The sequence below is a fragment of the Ziziphus jujuba genome, chromosome 3 (genome assembly GCF_031755915.1).
Source record: "Ziziphus jujuba cultivar Dongzao chromosome 3, ASM3175591v1".
NCBI classification, from domain to species: Eukaryota; Viridiplantae; Streptophyta; class Magnoliopsida; order Rosales; family Rhamnaceae; genus Ziziphus; species Ziziphus jujuba.
Window position 1 is genome coordinate 16,606,482 of NC_083381.1, and position 19,297 is coordinate 16,625,778.

The following is a 19,297-nucleotide window of genomic DNA, read 5'->3' on the forward strand; positions in this document are numbered from 1 at the left end:
CATAAAAATAGATAAAATTTCCATAATATCCATTGAAATTTTCAAAATTTTGGCAAAATTTCTATGGAAATTTCTATAAAATATCTACATCAAATCCTTAACGATTTGATTAAAAAATCTATAATTTCCATAAAATTTTCACTGAAATTTAAAAAAATCAGATATTTTTAATTTTTTTTATAAAAAATTCATAAATATTATTGATATTTAGTAAACCTTTTTATCAAATTAACTTTATTTATAATTTTTTACCCTTTAATTGCTTTTTAGATATTTAATGATATAAAAAAAATGGAATGAATTGAATTAAATAACGTTAATAAGTTCTACTTATTTATTGAATATCGATAAAGCAAAAATATAAAAATTGTGAATTATATTTTTGAACCTTGAAAATCTTTATATTTGAAACTATAATGGAAGATGATGATGAAAAGGACAATTAAATGTACCAATTGATTAGAGATGTTTATTTAGATGATCATGAAGGGAATCCTGATTCAAAAATTGATCAACAAGTTGCAAAAGAGGGAATAAATGTTCAAAAAATGATTGCTAAAGAAATAAATTCTAATAGTAGTGATTCATTTCAAAGGCTTATGAGAGAGCCAACTAGAACTACTAGTGCTTCAGCTCCATTAGGTGGTACACATTCACAATTTGAAACTCTTACTAGTCAGTTTAGCTCTAGTGGTGATGGAGATAACTTCAATAAATTATATAAATTAGAAGTTAGAAGAGGTAGTGGTCAAAGGAAATCACCAAGTCAAGAAGTTGCATTAAGCCCATTTATTGGTGAACAATATTACACACATGCAACACAAGATAAAGATCATGGGAGTAAAGATGCAGGTAAGGATTTGATGTCGTTGGAAAAGACTATATATATAAAGAAAAATCTATAATAGAGATGTCACAATAAAAAGAAGATTCAATTTTTACTGAAATTTGGATCTATGAGGATTGGAAGTAATTTTCATAATCCTTATTCAAAATTTGGATCTATGAGGATTGGAAGTAATTTTCATAATCCTTATTCAATGGATATGTATGGAGTATTATCAAGTAGCAACTCATGGGTACCATCTCAAACTCAACCATCAGAGAGTAGTAGTTATGCACATAGTCAACCAATAATGCAAGATCTATATAGTTGGCATATTAATAATTATATGCAAAATTATTAGGGAGATACATTTTTTCATAACTACTTCTTATATTTCACATCTCAAAATCAAAATTAGAAAGAAACTGATGATTTTAAACCACCGAAAAATTCTATGTGGTATTAAGATGGTATTTATGAACTACAATGTAATTGTAATAATTGTTTTATATGTTTTAGTTAATAAATAATTTTATCGTATATGTATTTTTTGATATATTTTTATTAATAATAATTCATCTATGGTCATTAATACTTATTAAAATTCGATTCATTAAGAAGAATATAACATCCATTCAATATTTTAACAAGTTTTATAATTAATTTGATAATCAATGGATTAAATATCTAATTTTAAAGTTTCAATAAAAATTTTCACTTTTTAAAACAAATTTCCATCATATTTTATAATTTTTTATCGACATTCGATATTTTCCGATATTTCCAGGGAAATTTACGTATTTTAAACTTTCGGTATTTCCATCGATATCGATTTTTTGAACTATTTATATATCTACATACCTATAAAAAACTTTCATTTTTTTTCCATTTTTTTTTTGAAGAAAGAAAATCATGGAAAAATTGAAATTACCAAGTTGCCGGACGTGTCCATTTCTTGGAAATAAGCAAAGCTAATATTGGAAAAATTCCCTGCTAACTCTAAAACTTGATCAACAATATTGCCCTTCATATCCAAACACTGATCCCTCTGATTCACCATGGTAATCGCAATAAGGCAATCAGTTTTTCTCAATATATATATATATATATATATGTATATTAGCCATCGAATTATCATCTTAACGAGTTGCAATAATGCGACAGATATATTAACAGTAACATGGTTTTTTACAATAAAGCATTACAGGACATAAGATTACTGTTCATTATTTATTAGCTTTATTATAATAAATAGCGCAACCATTGGATGTTGTCCTACATTAAAATTTCTAAATAATTTATCGTCAAAAAGACTAATAAACTATCATGGTTACATAAATGTTATATTGTCGATTATTATTGTTTATCACTAGCAAAACTGATGCTAATTAAAATTGTCATATCAGCTGAATTGGCATATTAAATATTTCTACAAAGTTATTTATTATCAGAAATGAAATATTGCGGTCCATCTTTTTTTCTTTTGTCTCCATTTATCATTTCCACGCGAGTTGTTTCCCAAGTCAATTAGACGACTTAGTCATGGTATAATGTTCCATGAAAAATGAATGATGGATGGACCATTCATCTATAAACCTATGCTTGTTTCTAGATAACAACTTAATTCTTTGATTTCCATTTTTCATGGTTTCTCAATATCCTTGTAAAACTAAAAACTTGAAAAAGCTTATCTTGGTTTTCTTATCAAAATTAAGTTAAAACATAAATCAGAGTTCAGAAAATGGAGATTACCATGTTGCCAAAAGATTGCATCTCCCACATAATTTCCTTCACATCTCCAAGGGATGCTTGCAGCTTTTCAATGGTGTCTCCTTTCCTCAGATCAGCCGCGGATTCTGATGCGGTGTGGGAATGTTTTTTGCCGCCGGATTATAAGGAGATTCTTTCCAAGACAGCTTTAGCTTCACCCATGGATTCCATGTCAAAGAAGGAACTTTATTTTCATCTCTGTGAACATCCTGTGGTCATTGACAATGGTAACTTGGTAAGTAAAACCCACTTGGAATATTAGTTTTTTGGTAACAAATTTGGTGTTGCTTTTCAATGGTTTTTGCTGCAAGAAATACACTTAGGGAGATACACATTCTGCACTTTATTATATTATGAATTTTAAAGGAGCATATGATCACCAAGTTGTTATTCATATATTATCATATGATTTTTTTTTTTAAAAAAAAAAAAAGAAAAAAGAAGAAGAAGAAAAGAAATGGAAAAATCTTCCTTTTTACATGGTTTTCATGAAAAGGTGAACTCAAACATAGTTGAAAATATGCTTAACATGTGAACTCAAACATAGTTGAAAACATGCTTAATATACTTTTACAAGGCACGAGATCATTCTTTTGCTCTGTTTTTTAACAGAAAGAGATTTACTTACCTAGTTTGGTGCATCTAATAAAAATTGGATTGTCATTCATATTGGGGTTAATGAGGAATTGATTAAGGCATGCTTGAATTTGCTAGATCTATATCTGTTCCCTTGTTAAAAGACAATAATTCGGGCTAGAAATCTTAAAAATTGAATGAAACTCATAACTTTACTGTTTTTTAATACAAATAATGTTTAAAATACAAAGCAGAACTATGGTTTTAGGACCATTTCATAGATTGACCAATAATTCATCAAAAATCATATATTTGGTTTCGTGATTTAACCAATAACATCTTCTTTTGCCCGCTGCTTTGTGCTATATAGTATGTGTGTGTGTGTGTGTGTGTGTGTGACATGCATAAAATGATGTTAACAACTGCTTTGTTTGGCACAGGGTTTCGGAATAGATAGAGAAAGTGGAAAGAAATGTTACATGTTAGGAGCAAGAAGGCTACACATTATATGGGGAGATACACAAACTTATTGGCAATTGATATCTCTACCAGATTCTAGGTAATATAAGCTTTCACATATTTCCATTCAATAATTCTATGGCTATGGCCTATAAGCTCTTTTTACACCATTGGTTTTCAAATCGTGATTATAAAACTAGTCCGGTATCAATGCAAAAAATGAAAAAGCGTACCTTAATTCATGGACAGGTTCTCTGAAGTGGCTGAACTGATGGAGGTATGGTGGCTTCATATCTTCGGACAGTTGGAAACAAAAGTTTTGTCTTTGGATACAACTTATGTAGCATATTTTGTCTACAAGTTTGCAGAGAGCAGATATGGGTTCCAAGAAAAACCAGTAGAATTGGAAGTCTATTTTGAAGGACAAGAGGTCCATGGAGGTACACGGTGCTTGTTCCTAGACACTCCAATAGATATGCCACAAATGTCTCATTTAAGAAGAGATGGGTGGATGGAGATTGAGATGGGTGAGTTTTTCAATGCTCATGGACAAGATTTCAAAGTGAATTTCTGTTTAAAGGAGATTGATAACTACAACAGAAAGTTTGGACTACTTGTGGAAGGAATTGAGTTTAGGCCTAAATATTAGGGTACTTAAAAATTAGTAACTATATCTAAGGGCAATGTAGTGTTTGGTTGTGAATAGGATAATGGGTTTTTGTGCCAATTCTATTTTTTAAGCGTTCGGTTGTGAATAGGATAATGGGTTTTTGTGCCAATTCTATTAATTTTTATTTTTTATTTTTTATTTTTTATTTTTTTATAGCGACGCGAAGCCAGGCATTGTTTTAGTGAAATATATGGTATTTAAATGTCATGTTCGTTATATTAATAGATGAGGCTCTCAATGGGGGCCAAAAAAAAAAATGTTGTTTTTATTTAATTTGAGTGGTAATCACAAAAGTTGATATGGATATTTATTATCGGAGAGTTCAATGCTAATGTAATGACAATATTAAAATTGATTTTATCATTAGAGATGCTTTAAATGCTAAAAAAATGAAAAAATCAAATTGTAAATTATTTTACTCGAATTTTAACATTATCATTTCAATAAAAAAAAATCTAATTTGGTCAAAGAAAATTTTCTGAAAAATAGCAATGCTAAAGTATATAATTTATTTTTAACCCATATATTTATTATTCACAGACTACATTTGACAATTCCATCTTTTACATTCTGAAAAGAAATGAGTGCCAAATTTTGGGCCGTGCCAAATTTTGACACGTCCTATTATAAAAGTCCAAATCACAAGCCTGGAGATACTCAAGGCTTCTCTCTTAGCAAATAGGCCCCATGATAAAAAATTGGGTTTTTTATCACCTATGTCCCTTTAATTATTAAGCTTTCCCACTTTAGCTCCTAATTTTTTTTACACTTCGATTCTTGAATTTAATTGATCCTTTTATCATTTTTTTATCTACTTTTTTAGCAATTCTAATGTAACGGCTTTATCAAAACAATAAAATAAGGAAATTACAAAAATCTTTTATGGGTGAATCATGAAATTACAAAATTAAACAATCTAAAAGTGATAAAAAAACAATAATTTAAGAGACAATATGGCATACTTCTGATCGGATTTAAATTTTAATACCATTCTATAATCCACACACTAGTATGATATTGCCTGTTTTGAATCTAATCCGCACAATATTGTTTTAGGCCAAGCTAAATTTTTTGACCAAAGGACCTCATATTGGTAGAAAAAATGTTTATATTTATATATCACTTCACCGTTTTTTTCTTGAGCAATATATGAAATTGTTCACTAATCTTGTTTTGCCCAAATTGTTTACGGATCTTGCCTAGCAAATTCAATCAGAAAAAACACATAACACTGTAAAATTTATATGAAATATTAGAGTATTGAAGATGAACAAATTTGGGGATATATATACAGGGAGAGGCTATCATCAGGTCCGTCTTGATCCTTTTATATGCGGTCTAAAAACGTATGTTTATTCTCTGCCTTTATATTAAAACCAACGGCTCAAAAATTTCCTCCCAAAAATGCTCTCTCACGTGCCCACAATCTTCCCTTCCCTTCCTCTTGTCGGCCGTTCCAGCAGCCACAACCATCCACCTGAAAGTCTCGATGTATTTTACAAAATTAATAACCAAGCTTCACCGTAGCTTCCTATTCTCTTGGATTTGACTAGATTTGCATCCCCCACCGTTCGACAAAGCCGTTGTTCAGCCCAGACCACCACCATTCAGCATTTCCTTTCCTTCCCTTCCTCTTATCCTCTACATTTTTAAGGTAAAATTAAACAACTTAAACAATTTTTTTAAGCCAAGTCCTTTCCTAAACAACCTTTTAAAAAACGACAACCACTGCCCTTCACCCAAGCTTCCTTTTCTCCTGTATTTTACAAGAAAAATTAAATTTTGATAAACAACTTTTTGAAAGTAAAGCAAAGAAAAGGAATAAATCTTTTTCTGCTTGGTGGGTTTTCATGGCTGAAAATTGTTAGGTTTTCTTCCTGACTTTTGTCATTTGGGACCAAAACATAGAAAACCCAAAAAAAAGATAAAGACGACGGTGACCAAGTTTATATAGATGGGAGGTTATTGCTCTGTTCGTTGTATAGCAAGAATATAGGAAAATTTTGAACTAAAAAATTCTTTTTTTTTTTTTTAAAAAGACCCATGGAAGGAAAATATAAAAAGCAAACTTGGCGAAAGAGGAAGGGAAAGAGGTGGATTTTTTTGTGGCTGCTGGAATAGTGGAAGCAGAAGAGGAAGAGGAAGGGAAAGCTGTGGGTCAAGTGAGAGAGCATTTTTGGAAGGAAATTTTGAAGTATAATCTGAGCCGTTGGTTTTAATCTAAGGGCGGGGAATTAAAACACGTTTTTGGATTGCATATAAAAGGATGAGGATGGATCTGATGATAGTCTCTCCCTCTATATCCTTTGTCTATACTATAAATGAGAAGTGCTGATGAATTTTTGTCTTTGTTACTATTCAAAATGGTCCAAAAATGACTGGGCTTTCTGCATTTTGCATTTTGTTTTGTTTTGGATTTTTTTTTTAAATTTTATTTACTTTTAACATGCTGTCGTTTATAATAGAGATACCCAAACCTACATTTTTGTCATTTTCCTCCCAAGATGGTATGCCAAAGATATAATAGTAATTTTTTATAAATTAGAAAAGAATGGTGCAGTGTCAGAGAGTAAAACGCTTTTGAGGAGAAGGTGTATCTCCGGTATGGGAAGGATTCTGCAAAGTTAAGGGAGGGGTGTACTAGGGTATGTGTTGTATTGATTCTTGCGATGGGGAAGGTGTCCTTCCGTATTGTTTTGGTTTGCTCCTTAAGGTGTGAAGCTGAGACCTCAAAAAATTATCAGAGTTAAACTCGGATACAGTGATGAGAATGTCAAGAAGCAACAGAAACGAGGAGGAGGAGGAGAAAGAAAGGCCATACAAGAAGAACGCACTAACTTTTACTTCATTCTTCACGGCTAGAACCAGGGTAGCTTCATTTTTTTTTTAAAAATTTTTTTACTTAATATATGAACCCTTTGGTCTTTGTCTTTGGAAAAACTCCTTATCTCTTTTTCTTTCTCTTTCTCAATATTCTCTGTTCCAGCTTCTCATCGAATCCTCATCCCCACCGCACACAAAAAAAAAAAAAAAAAAGAACGAAAAAGAAAATGTCTTCCCTGAACAAGCTCTAGGGGATGGATTTTGGTCTTTTTTACTATTCAAAATATATTATATAAATATGAGTGATAGGAAATTGCTTTAAGGCTTTCCCTTCCTCGACTCCGTGTGAGCTCCTCTTGGCCATTGTCGAGCACAGTGAGCGTAGACTTGAACAGGTATCTCTGATTAAAGAAGAACCGCTCCACAAATCTCCTCTTAGATTTGATTGGAGAACAGAACAACATTAGGTATTGTCTCTCCCTCTCCTCCACTTTTCTCTCTTCCTTCTTTTATGTTTCTTCAATTTTAAACTTAGTTATATTCATTTCTTCCTTTTATCTCTCACATAAAGCTTTCTTTTATTTCTTGGTCATTTTAATTTTTATTTATTTATTTTTTTCCCTCTCTCTCTCTCTCTCTCTCCCCTAAGGATCGGCAAGGCTTGATGATTTTACAAAGAAAATAATAATAATAATAATAATAATAATAACTAAAAAAAAAAAAAAGAGACAGAGTCACAGAATAGAGAGGAAGAGGGTTGTGACTTGGAAGAGAGAGTTTGTAGAGCGTGTCAATTGGAAACCCCTGGTCTTGGCCGGGAGCGATTAAGATCTCTGGCATTTTGAATTCCATTTTATACTTTTTATCCAAAAACAATCCAAGCCATGTCGTGGGAGAGATCTAGAAGAGGCACTTTGCCTCCTGCTCAAGAGGTACACTAACCTTCTACAATTAATTTCTCTTCCTCCTCAGATTAACGTTTCAGTTTTTGTATTTGGTTCCCGAGAAGACTAAAAAACCAAAATATCTGATTTTATGTTTTTGTGGGATGGGGCTAAAGTTTTTATTTTTATTTTTATTATTTTATTTTGCGAGCCAAATATTGAGTGAAACAAAAATTTATGGAGTTCTATATTTTGCTTACTAAACTATAAATGAAAATTCCTAACATTATAAGTATGCTGAATTTCTTCCCCCCCCCCCCCCCCAAAAAAAAAAAAAAAGATATTTGATAGCTGTTAAATGGTGCGTAGTTTTTACATTGGATTTGGTTAGTGGTTAAATGGAACATGCTTGAATTCTTATGGATGATGGCAGAAAAATGATCAAGTAAGCTGCCTTGGGTTTATGGGATATCGAAGTAACACAAAAGATGGCTCATTTTGTAACTTTTCTTTGTTTTGTGTTGCAATTCTTAAACACAATCTCTGTTTAAGTTTGATTTTTGAGTTTCAGAGAATGATGATTAATTCCAATTATTAATTTTTGTGGATCTTAATCATTATGGCAACTAAATATCCGAAAATACTCAAAAGACAGTGAAGTTTTTCTTGCAACAAATCTCGTTATTTTGATTAGCAAGCATGATCCTCAATCATAATGTAGCATGTTTTTGCTTTTAAATGCGGCATATTGACAAATGAGCAAAAGTTGTCGAATGGGGTAATTGCTATGGGACTCAACAAATGTACAAATCGATCAGTGCAAGGTATAATCATTTTTTTTTTCTGTTTTATTCTTGTCCTGTTCATTTAGATCAAAACTCTATCTTATGTTTCACACCTGAGATGAAAAATATAATTCCATTGATTATAAATTCTTCATGCACAATTAATTAGTGTGTTTTTAAAGGGGAAAAAAGCCCAGTAGTTGTTAGTTACTATCATATATGTAGATGAAAGTCTGTCCTTAGGATTTCATAATAGTCATTTTTGTTCTATGTAACAAGCTATCTTTATTTTTAATTTAGGTATACACCACTGATGAAAATCGTGCATGCTTTATTGCAGATATGTATCTGCGCAGAGGTATTCTGAAGCATTGGATATCCTTCAGGCAGGTGCATGAATTCAGCTGGAACATGGGCAGGTCATACAATTATGAACACTTGAATATTTGCATGATATCTTCTCTTCATTTAGATATAACTTTATGCCATTTGAGCACATCCATTGCAAGTATCTGGGATAGGGCTTGCAATATGATAAATTGGATTGAGTTTTAGCCTACCGTTCAACCATTAGGTCCAATTCTATCCTGGTTAATATGTGTGTCTTCATCCATTTGACTTATTATATGTGAACCTTATTTCATTTTTTTTTTTAAATTATAATATATCTATAGTTGAGATAAGTGCGGCTGAGGCTCTGAATGATCTGTACATCTTGGAGCATATCATAATAAAGGAACAGTTCCTTATGATGATGAAACGCTTGGTCAGTTTTTAACTTGTGATGTAGTATTATATGCTTATCAATTTTCTGTTGGTTGGTTCTTACCTTTCACTATTATGATAAGTACTTGTTGAGTTTCCCTTGGTGGTTATAATTACTTTGTTTCATCTTATGCTATATCCTCTCAAGTCTTCTAATATGAAAGGAACTACATCACATGATTATATGGGGATTTATGGTTTTTGGTCTATTTAACATTTCTGGTGTTGTCTTTCTTGGTAATTATGATAAAATATTTTTCTTAGATCGTGCCAGGAAAATTTATGAGAAGTTTGCTAAGATTCCTATTGCGGCACTAAATTTAACCGAAGATCAGGACATCCAACAACTTTTTGAAGCAATTGGGGCTGCAAAAACACGTGTAGAGGGTTGCTCATCATTTTTAAAAGCCGCTATTAAGTGAGACAATATGCTATTAACATGCTTCTGTCACAATAAACTTCTTTGCCTGGAAGTAATGGTTTGGAAAGGATACACGTGAAAAATAATTTCTAGGATATTTATCCTAGGAAGAAAGAAAAAGCAAAAGAAAAATTAACTGGAGTTTTTATAAATTTATGATATATTATTTTGTATTATTTGTTGAAAATTATATTAAAAAAAAAAGTATTTTGCTTTATATTGTGGATCAAATATTTAACATCCATATAAAGTAATTATTTTTGTTTTTAGAGATGTGAATATATATATATAAACACATATATATACATATGGTTAACACTTTTACACATCAATACACGTGCAAAGCACGTGGGCCAAACCTAGTATGTATATATATATATATATATATATATTAAAGATAGGAAAGTCGATCAAGAAGAGTCGGTGGAAAGATAACCTTTTTTCATTATTATTTATGTATTTATTATTATTATTATTATTATTATTTTTTTTTTTTTTCTGGAAGAGAGTAACCTTTACCTATTCCGCGAGGATTTGAGACAACAAATAGGAGACCAAAGGTTGAAAAAGGCTAAAATGTACATTAGTGAAGAGGGAGCGATGAGGGAGCTTCTCACTTTCATGTTTATTCAAATATTTCTGTAATAATATGTGTAGATAAATATACATTTGTGCATTTTTTTTTAATTATATATATTTCAAAATTTCTTTTCAAACGGACTTTAACTTTTATCCTATTATTTATGCTCGTGTCCAAACAAAATACAAGCTTAAAAACAAGTAACAATAAAATAAGAGATTCATATGCTATTGATTTTGATATTTGCAGTGGCTTCAAGCTTTGCTAAAGATGACCTACACTTCTTAATTACGTTTCTTAAAAACATTGTCAAGATGAGTTCATCTTGAGAGTGTTTTTATTTTTTTTATTTTTTATTTTTTAAAAATATTTTAAAGATAATATTATTAAAGCTTTATATTCATGTATACGTTGTTTGCCTATTTGTTAATTTGTCTGATATTATAAATGTTCAACAATGCTAATGGTACGATAAAAATGAATAAATAAAAATAAGAAAAAAAAAACTATAAGCACTTCTAATATGGAGTAAATGATATTATTTACCAAAATAGTAAAATAAATTATATAAAAAAAATTTAAAATCATTAGAATTCCATCAAAATATGTTAAATTCTATAATATAAGTTCCATAAACTCTATTAAATTCCATATAGAATTCTATTAAAATCTATGTAGAATTTATACAATTCTAAATAAATTCATGAATTCCATCAAACATATTAACTTTTTAAAAATCCATTAAATTCTTAATTCAATACACGCCTAGATTTTTGCTTTTTCTACTTTTGTGAAAATAGAGAAATCTTTTATTAAAATCTCCTTAGTGTTTTTAAAAAAAAAGAAAATATTTTTTTAAAGATAAGATAAATATAACAAATCCATTAAAATAATATATCAAGTAAAACTAATTTTTATACCAAATAATGCAAACCAATATAAATGTTAAATAAAAAAAAAATTAATTTGGTAATTATTTTATACATATATTTTTAATTATTTATATTTTAATAGATTTAATTAAATTAATTTCTTTTTTTTTTATTAAAACCAATTTAAACCGATTAAATTATTGAACTTAAATTTTTAAAACCCATTCAATTTTTTTTTTTTTTAAATTACAAGTTAACCCAAATACCATACTCACGACTCAAATCATGCTCTTATGACATAAATAGAGATGCTCAACCCATTCAAATTGATGCAAACAATTTGAATTAGATTAAATTGAATGGTTTAATCTGGCAGCCGATGTTTTTGCACACCCCCAAATATCTATCCCAATTTAATTGCAAAAGAACCCCTGTATGCTTCGGCATTAAGTTTTTTTCAGAAAGAATATGGTCGGACTTAAAAGAGTTCGGAATCACTCTGCCATATATATATATAATTATATATTCATATAGAAAATATCATTCTTTGTTTTTTTGGTTTTTGTTTCCTGAGAAAGAAAATCAGAGAAAAATGGAGATTACAAAGTTGCCTGAGGAGTGCATTTCACGAATAATTTCGTTTACATCTCCAAGGGATGCTTGCAGGTCGGCTCTAGTTTGTGCTCTGTCTAGATCAGCCATGGATTCAGATTTGGTTTGGAGAAAGTTTCTTCCTCATGACTATCACCAAATCCTTTCAAATTCTTTACAACCATCATTAATGGATTCCCTTTCCATGAAGCAACTCTTTGTCCAACTTTCTCATCATCCAGTCCTTGTAAACGATGGTAATATGGTAATCAACAAACCAGTCCTTTATTACTTCGTCTAATTATTTGTTTTTTTTCAATTTAAATTCATTATTTTTGGTTTCTGTTAGTACTCACAGTTAAGGTTCATCGATTGGAACTTGGATTTTTATTTTTAATATTTTGTTGTTATTATTATTATTATTATTATTTTACGCTCAGTAAAGTTGAGGAAGAAGAACTCGTTATTAATCTGTCGCTGTAATTAGGTTAGCTTAGATATTGGTAGACTAGATAGTTCCTGTAATATTATTCTATTATTTATGTTGGGGTGGAGAGATTCAGGATCATTATCCAAGAAAACAATGATTTTTTTTCAAACCAGGCTGTACCTCCCCAATTTAGAAGATTAATTTAAAACCTTTAAATAACAGTTTTATATAATTATGTTAAAAGAAGAGAAGATCCATATAATTATCATCTCATCTTTAAAAAAACTAGACTGAAGTGAAGTCTTCATAAATCAGCATTAAGAAAACATAACTTTAGTACAAATAGGGATAGTCCAGTGGTAAATCCACTGCTTCCTCTAGCAAATCTCTAGAATTCGAAGGGCCCAAAAACCAAATATAAAAAATGGAAAATATTCATGAATATATATACATATATATGTATATTTATATATAGCATAGATGATAGATATACGATGATTTTACCATCAAAACTTCCTATGTATATATGTGGTTAGACATGGCTTTTTATATCCGTATGTTTTTGACGTACGCGCAGAGCTTGCAATTGATAAGAATAGTGGAAAGAAATGTTATTTGATGGGCGCAAGAAGGCTCGCAATTATATGGGGAAGTTCACCCCAATATTGGCAGTGGATATCTCTACGTTCGTCTAGGTGATTTTTCTACTCTTTTACTTACTGTTATTATTATTTTTATGTTTTTTTTCCCCTCACACAATGTTATTCTTTAATGGATTTGAGAATTTTTTATTTTACAAAATGGAACAAAAACTACTTTCTTTGATTCACAGGGAATTTAAGAGCAAAAACATTTCCTGTTCTCAAATAGATATTTTTCTTTCATATTTCTCTCAGGTTCTCTGAAGTGCCTGAACTAAAACTTGTATGGTGGTTTGAGATCAAAGGAAGGATTGAAACAAACATTTTGTCCCTGCAAGCAACTTATGCAGTTTACTTTGTGTACAAACTCAGTTGGCACCGATACCAGTTTCATGAAAAACCTGTTACGGTTCAAGTCAATTTTGAAGGAGATGATGAAATCCATGGCGAAGGATATGGGAGTAGAGAAGTGCTGTTAGGCCCTCCAGAGAATGGGAATATGCAGCTACCATGTGGAGTATATAGAGGAGATGGTTGGATGGAGGTTGAATTGGGGGAGTTCTTCAATGATGGTGGGGAAGGTCATGGGGTTGTGGCGTTCAGTCTAATGGAGACTGATAATTATACATGTAAGTTTGGCGTCATTGTTGAAGGAATTGAGCTTAGGCCTAAAGCTGGTTGATAGAAAATAAGTATGTTAGTAGCCTAGTCAATGCTCTCTTTTTCTTTTATTGGACTTGGATGCTGTTTTTGGAATTGAGCTTGGGCGTAAGCTGGTTGATTGAAAATAAATCAGTATGTTAGTAGCTTAGTCAATGCTCTCTTTTTCTTTTATTGGACTTGGATTCTCAGTTTGGAATTGAGCTTGGGCCTAAAGCTGGCTGATAGCAAATATGTATGTTAGTTGCTTAGTCAATGCTCTCTTTGTCTGTTATTGGACTTGGATGCTCTGTTTTTGGCACTGCTCTGGTTTTTTTAGTATTAGCCATCCATACATCATCTAAACAATGACATTAGTGATAAATATATTAACACTAACATGCTTTTTTTCTTATAGGACATAACTTTGATGTTTATAATCTTACGATTATTTATCACCACTAAAACCAAAAAAAAAGAAAAAGAAAGGTTTTATTTATTATTTATTAACTTTATTATAATAAACAGCACAACCATGTGATGTTTTATAATGGAATTTTTAAATATCTGTCATTAAAAAGACTAATAAACTACAAAGGTTACATAAGTGTTGTATCGTCATGTATTGTTGCTTGTCAATGATAAAATTGATGCTAATTAAATTGTCATATCAGCTAAATTTCGCATATGACAAATTAAAATTTTCTACAATGTTAATTTGTTTCCCAAAATTTCGTCGTCCATCTTTTTTCTCTCGTCTCCATTCATCAATTTCCATGCAAGTCGTTTAGAAAGTCAATGCCAAGTCATCGTATAATATTCCATAAAAATAGAGGATGGATTGACCAATCATCTCTAACCCGGTGCCTGTTTCTAGATAACAACGTGATCAATTTCTCATTTCCATTTTCACGGTTCAAATTATTCTTGAAAACTAAAAGCTTGAAAAGAGCTTACTTTGGTTTTCTCGTCAATTTTAGTTAAGCATAAAATGATAAAAAAATAAAAATAAATGGAGATTAGCATGTTTCTAGGAGATTGAATTGCCCCAAACGTTACTGACTTGCCCAAAAGGCATCATCATTTCACCATTTTACTCTTGAGCAATATGAAATTGTTCATTAATTTTTTTATTTTGTATCTTACATGTTTCAAAGTTCACATATTTTACAATTTAATCTAAAATAATTAAAGGATTAAAGTGTTAAAAAAATATTAAAATATAAGAATCAAAACGCCAAAAGAAAACAAATCAAAGATTGAAATATAAAAGCTTAATAATCAAGGAGCATAGTTGCTAAAACCCTAAAAATTTATCCTAATTAATTACTAAAGAAGCCCGTCATAAACAAATCAAAGATTGAAATATAAAAGCTTAATAATCAAGGAGCATAGTTGCTAAAACCCTAAAAATTTATCCTAATTAATTACTAAAGAAGCCCGTCATATACTTCTGCATTAAGTTTTATCAAAAAGAAAATAATTGGGCATTAAGTTTCCTGAATCACTTTTCCCGCTTTATGTCTATTATACATATACCTATTAAATTTTTTTTTTTCATTTTTTTATTTTTATTTTATTTAAAAAAGAAAAAGAAAATCAGGGAAAAAATTGAAATTACCAAGTTGCGGGAAGTGTGCATTTCTTGGAAAATAAGCAAGATAATATTGGAAAAATTCCCTACTAACTCTAAATCTTGATCAACAATATATTGCCCTCCATATCCAGACACTGATCCCTCGATTCACCATGTTAATGGCAATAAAGCAATCAGTTTTTCTCAATATATATATATATATATATATATATATATGTATGTACGTATATTTAAATATTAGCCATCCATTCATCATCTTAACAAATCGCAATAATGATACATATAAACATATACTAGCAGTAACATGGGTTTTTTCAATAAAGCATTATAGGACATAACATCACTAAAACCAAAAAAGAAAGTTTTATTCATTATTTATTAGCTTTATTTTAATAAACAGAGCAAATATTGGATGTTGTCCTATATTAAAATTTCTGAATATTTTATCATTAAAAAGACTAATATATCATGGTTACATAAATGTTATATCAGCGAGTATTATTGTTTATCACTGGCAAAACTGATGCTAATTAAATTGTCATATAAGCTGAATTGGCATATTAAATTTTTCTACAAGCTTATGTTTTCCGAAATGAAATATTGTGGTCCATCCTTTTTTCTTTTGTGTCCGTTTGTCATTTCCACGCGAGTTGTTTCCCACTTTAATTAGACAGCCTAGTCAGGATATGGATAACAACTTAAATGGTGTATTCAATTTAAAATTTAATGAATTTAAAATGAGTTATAAATTTTAAAAGATTTGATGGATTATTGTAAAATTTTATATATTTCATAAGAAATTTATAAGAATCCAACGAAATTTTTGATATTAATGCTGGATTTTATATTAACAAATTTTTTTACAATTTTACTATTAAAATCCTTTCAAATCCAATAAAATTTATCATTTTTTAAAATCTTTTAAAGTCAATTACTTTTTAAATACTACTAGATTTTAAAAGAATTTTATAAAATTCTAATTGAATATATCTAGATTTTAATAAACTTTTATAAAATCCATTAAAATTTGAATTGAATATCATTGGACTTGTATAAATTCTTTTAAAATCCAAATCAAATACCTTTAAACTTTTAAATATTTTTAAAATACTTCAAACTCTAAATTAAATATATCCTTCTTAATTCTTATGCTCATGTCCAAACTAAAGATAACCTACACTTTTCTTTTTCTTTTTTCATTTCTTTTGAAAAGAGGATAATCTTTACCTAGTATGCAAGGATTTGAGGCAAAAGCAGACCAAAGGTCAAAAAGAGGAAAAGGTTGACCACTGATGTAATGTTGCGTTTGAAATAAAGCTTTGTATGGTCTGCGTTTTCTCAAAAATAATTTTAATAGGATAGTAAGGATTTATTTGGTTATGTTTTTATTTTTGAAATATTATTTTCGAAATAGAAAATAAAAAATTATTTTTTACTGTTTAATGAGAATAAGAAGCTTTTGGCTATTAATACTTAAAAATAATTTTCAAAACTAAAAAAATAGAAAATATGTTTGGCTAAATAATTTTTAAATTTTTTTAAAAAAAAGTTTTTATTTTTTCTACTTTTTTATTTTTTTTTACATACAAAGAACCTAATATATAATATATATACATATATATAGCTATAAACATCCATAAAATCTCATATTAGTATAAGAATAAAACTATTAACTTTTATATGTTACCAACATAGTCAAGTCATATGTTTAGACCTTTTTGATACTATTACAGAAGAAATATAAAAATAAAAATAAAAATAAACAATAAAAAGGAAAAAAGTAAATACAATGGGAGATAAGGGGAAATAAAAAATCGAACTAAGGAAAAAAAAAAAAAAGAATAACTTAGAGAAAAACCAAAAAAAACAAATGAAAAAGAAAAAGTAAAAATTTAAAAATTTAAAAAAATATGATAGAAATGGAAAATAAGAAAAAAATAATGGAATAAAGGAAAAATGGAAAATCAGTAAAAAGAACAAAATAGAAGAGAGAGAGAGAGAGAATATTTGATAAGAAAAAATGGAAAATAAGGAAAAAGAAAAAAAAGAAAAATAAATAATTGATTTAAGTAATATTGGCCAAAAAAAAAAACTGATAAAAGAAGTAAAATAAAAAAACAAAAAAACTAGTAGGTATAAAACAAAGGAAAGGAAAATAAAAAATAACGATAAAAAATTAATTGATGTAACTTATAAAGGATTAAAAAAAAGAAGAAAATAAAATAAAATAATAAAAAAATTGAATTGGATATATTTGTCAAGGCATAATATTCTATCTTTCTCTCTTTAAGATATTCCAAAGAATTGAAGTAATGTTTTTTCTCTATAACTTTCTCTCTATAAGATAGAAAAATGCAGACTAAAAAAAAAAAACGATGAAGAAAACAAATTAAAATAATATATATTTTATTATTTTCAAAACAGGTGAAAACATCATTTTATTGTTTTCTAAATTTTTTTCATTTATTTTTTAAAACGGATAGTCAAACAAGTAATTTTTTATTTTGAAAACAGTTTTCTTTTTAAAGAATAAAACAGAGAACTGTTTTAAAAACAGACCCTAAAATTTCAAAATCACTTTGCCTTCTTTATCTCTTTTATATATATATATACATATAGAATTTTTTTTTTTTTTTTTTTTGGTTCTTTGTTTTTCCTTTTCTGAAAAAGGAAGTGGGAGAAAAATGAAGATTACAAAGCTGCCGGAAGAGTGCATTTCACAAATAATTTCCATGACTTATTGTCAACCAATATATTTATTATTCTCATACAACATTTGACAATCCTATCTTTTACATTTTTCACATAAATGGGCCCCTAATTTTGGGCCGTGCCAAATTTTGACCCTTCCTATTATAAAAGTCCAAATCATAAACTTGGAGATGCTTATACACTTTTCTCGTAGCAAATAGGCCACAAGATTAAAATTCGGGTTTTTATCATTTATAACCCTTTAATCACTAAGCCTTTACTCTTTAATTTCTGATTTTTTTTTTTGACACTTTGATTTTTAAAATTCAGTTTTTTTTTTTTTGTCTGCTTTTTTGTAGTGCTAATGTAATGGATTTTCCAAAACAATCAAATAACAAAATAAGATTTTTTTTATTTTTATTTATTTATTTATTTTTTTTGTGAACAACGAAATAAAAAATTTTGACAAGTTAAAATGACCAAAAAAAAAAAAAATTTAATAATAATTTCAGGGGACAATATGATATACTTTCGATTGAGTTTAGATTTTGAAACCATTATGCGTTTTACTAATATAATATTGTTTATTTTGGATATAGTCTATACAGTTTTATATTGGCAAAAACCAAATTGGTTTGCCCAAAAAATCTCATATTAGTGGAAAAAGTGTCTATACTTATATCTCACTTGACCATTTTCTTCCCAAACAATGTAAAATTATTCATTGATATTGCTTCATATCCTTCAAAATTTATAGGTTTTACAATTTAATAAAAAATAATCCAAGAACTAAAGTGCAAACAAATAAAAAAAAAGTAATAAAGTTTAAGAATCAAAATGTCAAAAAAGAAAAGAAAAAAGAAATCAGGGATCAAAATGTAAAAGCTTAATAAGGAAGGAGCATATGTGCTAAATACTAGCGGTGTTCATTGATTAAAACTGATCTTTTTGTACAAATATCAATCTAATTCAATTATTAATTGATTTTATAGTTTTCAATCAAATCCAATCTAATTTAATTTGATACTAATTTGATTTTGGATTGGATTAGATGGTCAATTTTGGATGGATTTATAAATTTGGATTTTAGAATTATAAATACAAAGTAGTCGAAACTTTGGATTTTTGCCTTTTTTTTACTCTTATGAAAATAGTCAAATTTCTTTAATGTTTTCAGAAAAAAAAAGAAAATATTTTTTTAAAATAAGATAAATATGACAAACTCCATTAAAATAATATATCAATTAGAATTAATTTTTATATCAAATAATGCAAAT

The 19,297-nt window shown here is 28.7% G+C and overlaps 2 protein-coding genes and 1 long non-coding RNA gene across 5 annotated transcripts; 2 read left to right on the forward strand and 1 right to left on the reverse strand.

Annotated features, from left to right (window-relative positions):
- Nucleotides 1–766: 766 nt before the first annotated feature.
- On the reverse strand, nucleotides 767–4,000 carry LOC112492297 (uncharacterized). Its single transcript, XR_003056561.3, has 3 exons — nucleotides 3,865–4,000; nucleotides 2,579–2,805; nucleotides 767–1,874 (listed from the first exon to the last, which is right to left on the reverse strand). It is a non-coding gene; the product is annotated as an uncharacterized LOC112492297 (long non-coding RNA).
- LOC107422521 (F-box protein PP2-B11-like) lies at nucleotides 1,923–4,446 on the forward strand. The gene is made up of 3 exons (XM_016031981.4): nucleotides 1,923–2,831; nucleotides 3,613–3,731; nucleotides 3,881–4,446. The coding sequence occupies exons 1-3, from the start codon at nucleotides 2,568–2,570 to the stop codon at nucleotides 4,278–4,280; spliced, it is 783 nt and encodes a 260-aa protein (XP_015887467.2). The 5' UTR covers nucleotides 1,923–2,567; the 3' UTR covers nucleotides 4,281–4,446.
- A 7,324-nt stretch (nucleotides 4,447–11,770) lies between these two features.
- Nucleotides 11,771–14,038, forward strand: LOC107422511 (putative F-box protein PP2-B12). Of its 3 annotated transcripts, none has more exons than XM_048478058.2 (3): nucleotides 11,771–12,287; nucleotides 13,030–13,147; nucleotides 13,349–14,038. In XM_048478058.2, exons 2-3 carry the CDS (start codon nucleotides 13,071–13,073, stop codon nucleotides 13,773–13,775), a joined length of 504 nt encoding a protein of 167 aa, XP_048334015.2. In that variant the 5' UTR covers nucleotides 11,771–12,287; nucleotides 13,030–13,070; the 3' UTR covers nucleotides 13,776–14,038. The 3 variants fall into 3 exon arrangements, with proteins under 3 accessions (XP_048334015.2, XP_015887457.3, XP_060671939.1); XM_016031971.4 differs by having other exon boundaries at nucleotides 11,771–12,279; XM_060815956.1 differs by having other exon boundaries at nucleotides 11,771–12,279; nucleotides 13,466–14,038.
- Nucleotides 14,039–19,297: the final 5,259 nt, after the last annotated feature.

Excerpts from the sequence above, each read along its gene's own strand:
- LOC107422521 (XM_016031981.4), top strand. The coding sequence starts at position 2,568 with ATGGAGATTACCATGTTGCCAAAAGATTGCATCTCCCACATAATTTCC. Across the intron at positions 2,832-3,612 it reads TCATTGACAATGGTAACTTG|GGTTTCGGAATAGATAGAGA; the intron begins GTAAGTAAAACC and ends TGTTTGGCACAG. Across the intron at positions 3,732-3,880 it reads ATATCTCTACCAGATTCTAG|GTTCTCTGAAGTGGCTGAAC; the intron begins GTAATATAAGCT and ends ATTCATGGACAG.
- LOC107422511 (XM_016031971.4), top strand. The coding sequence starts at position 11,811 with ATGTTTTTGCACACCCCCAAATATCTATCCCAATTTAATTGCAAAAGA. Across the intron at positions 12,280-13,029 it reads TCCAGTCCTTGTAAACGATG|AGCTTGCAATTGATAAGAAT; the intron begins GTAATATGGTAA and ends ACGTACGCGCAG. Across the intron at positions 13,148-13,348 it reads ATATCTCTACGTTCGTCTAG|GTTCTCTGAAGTGCCTGAAC; the intron begins GTGATTTTTCTA and ends TATTTCTCTCAG.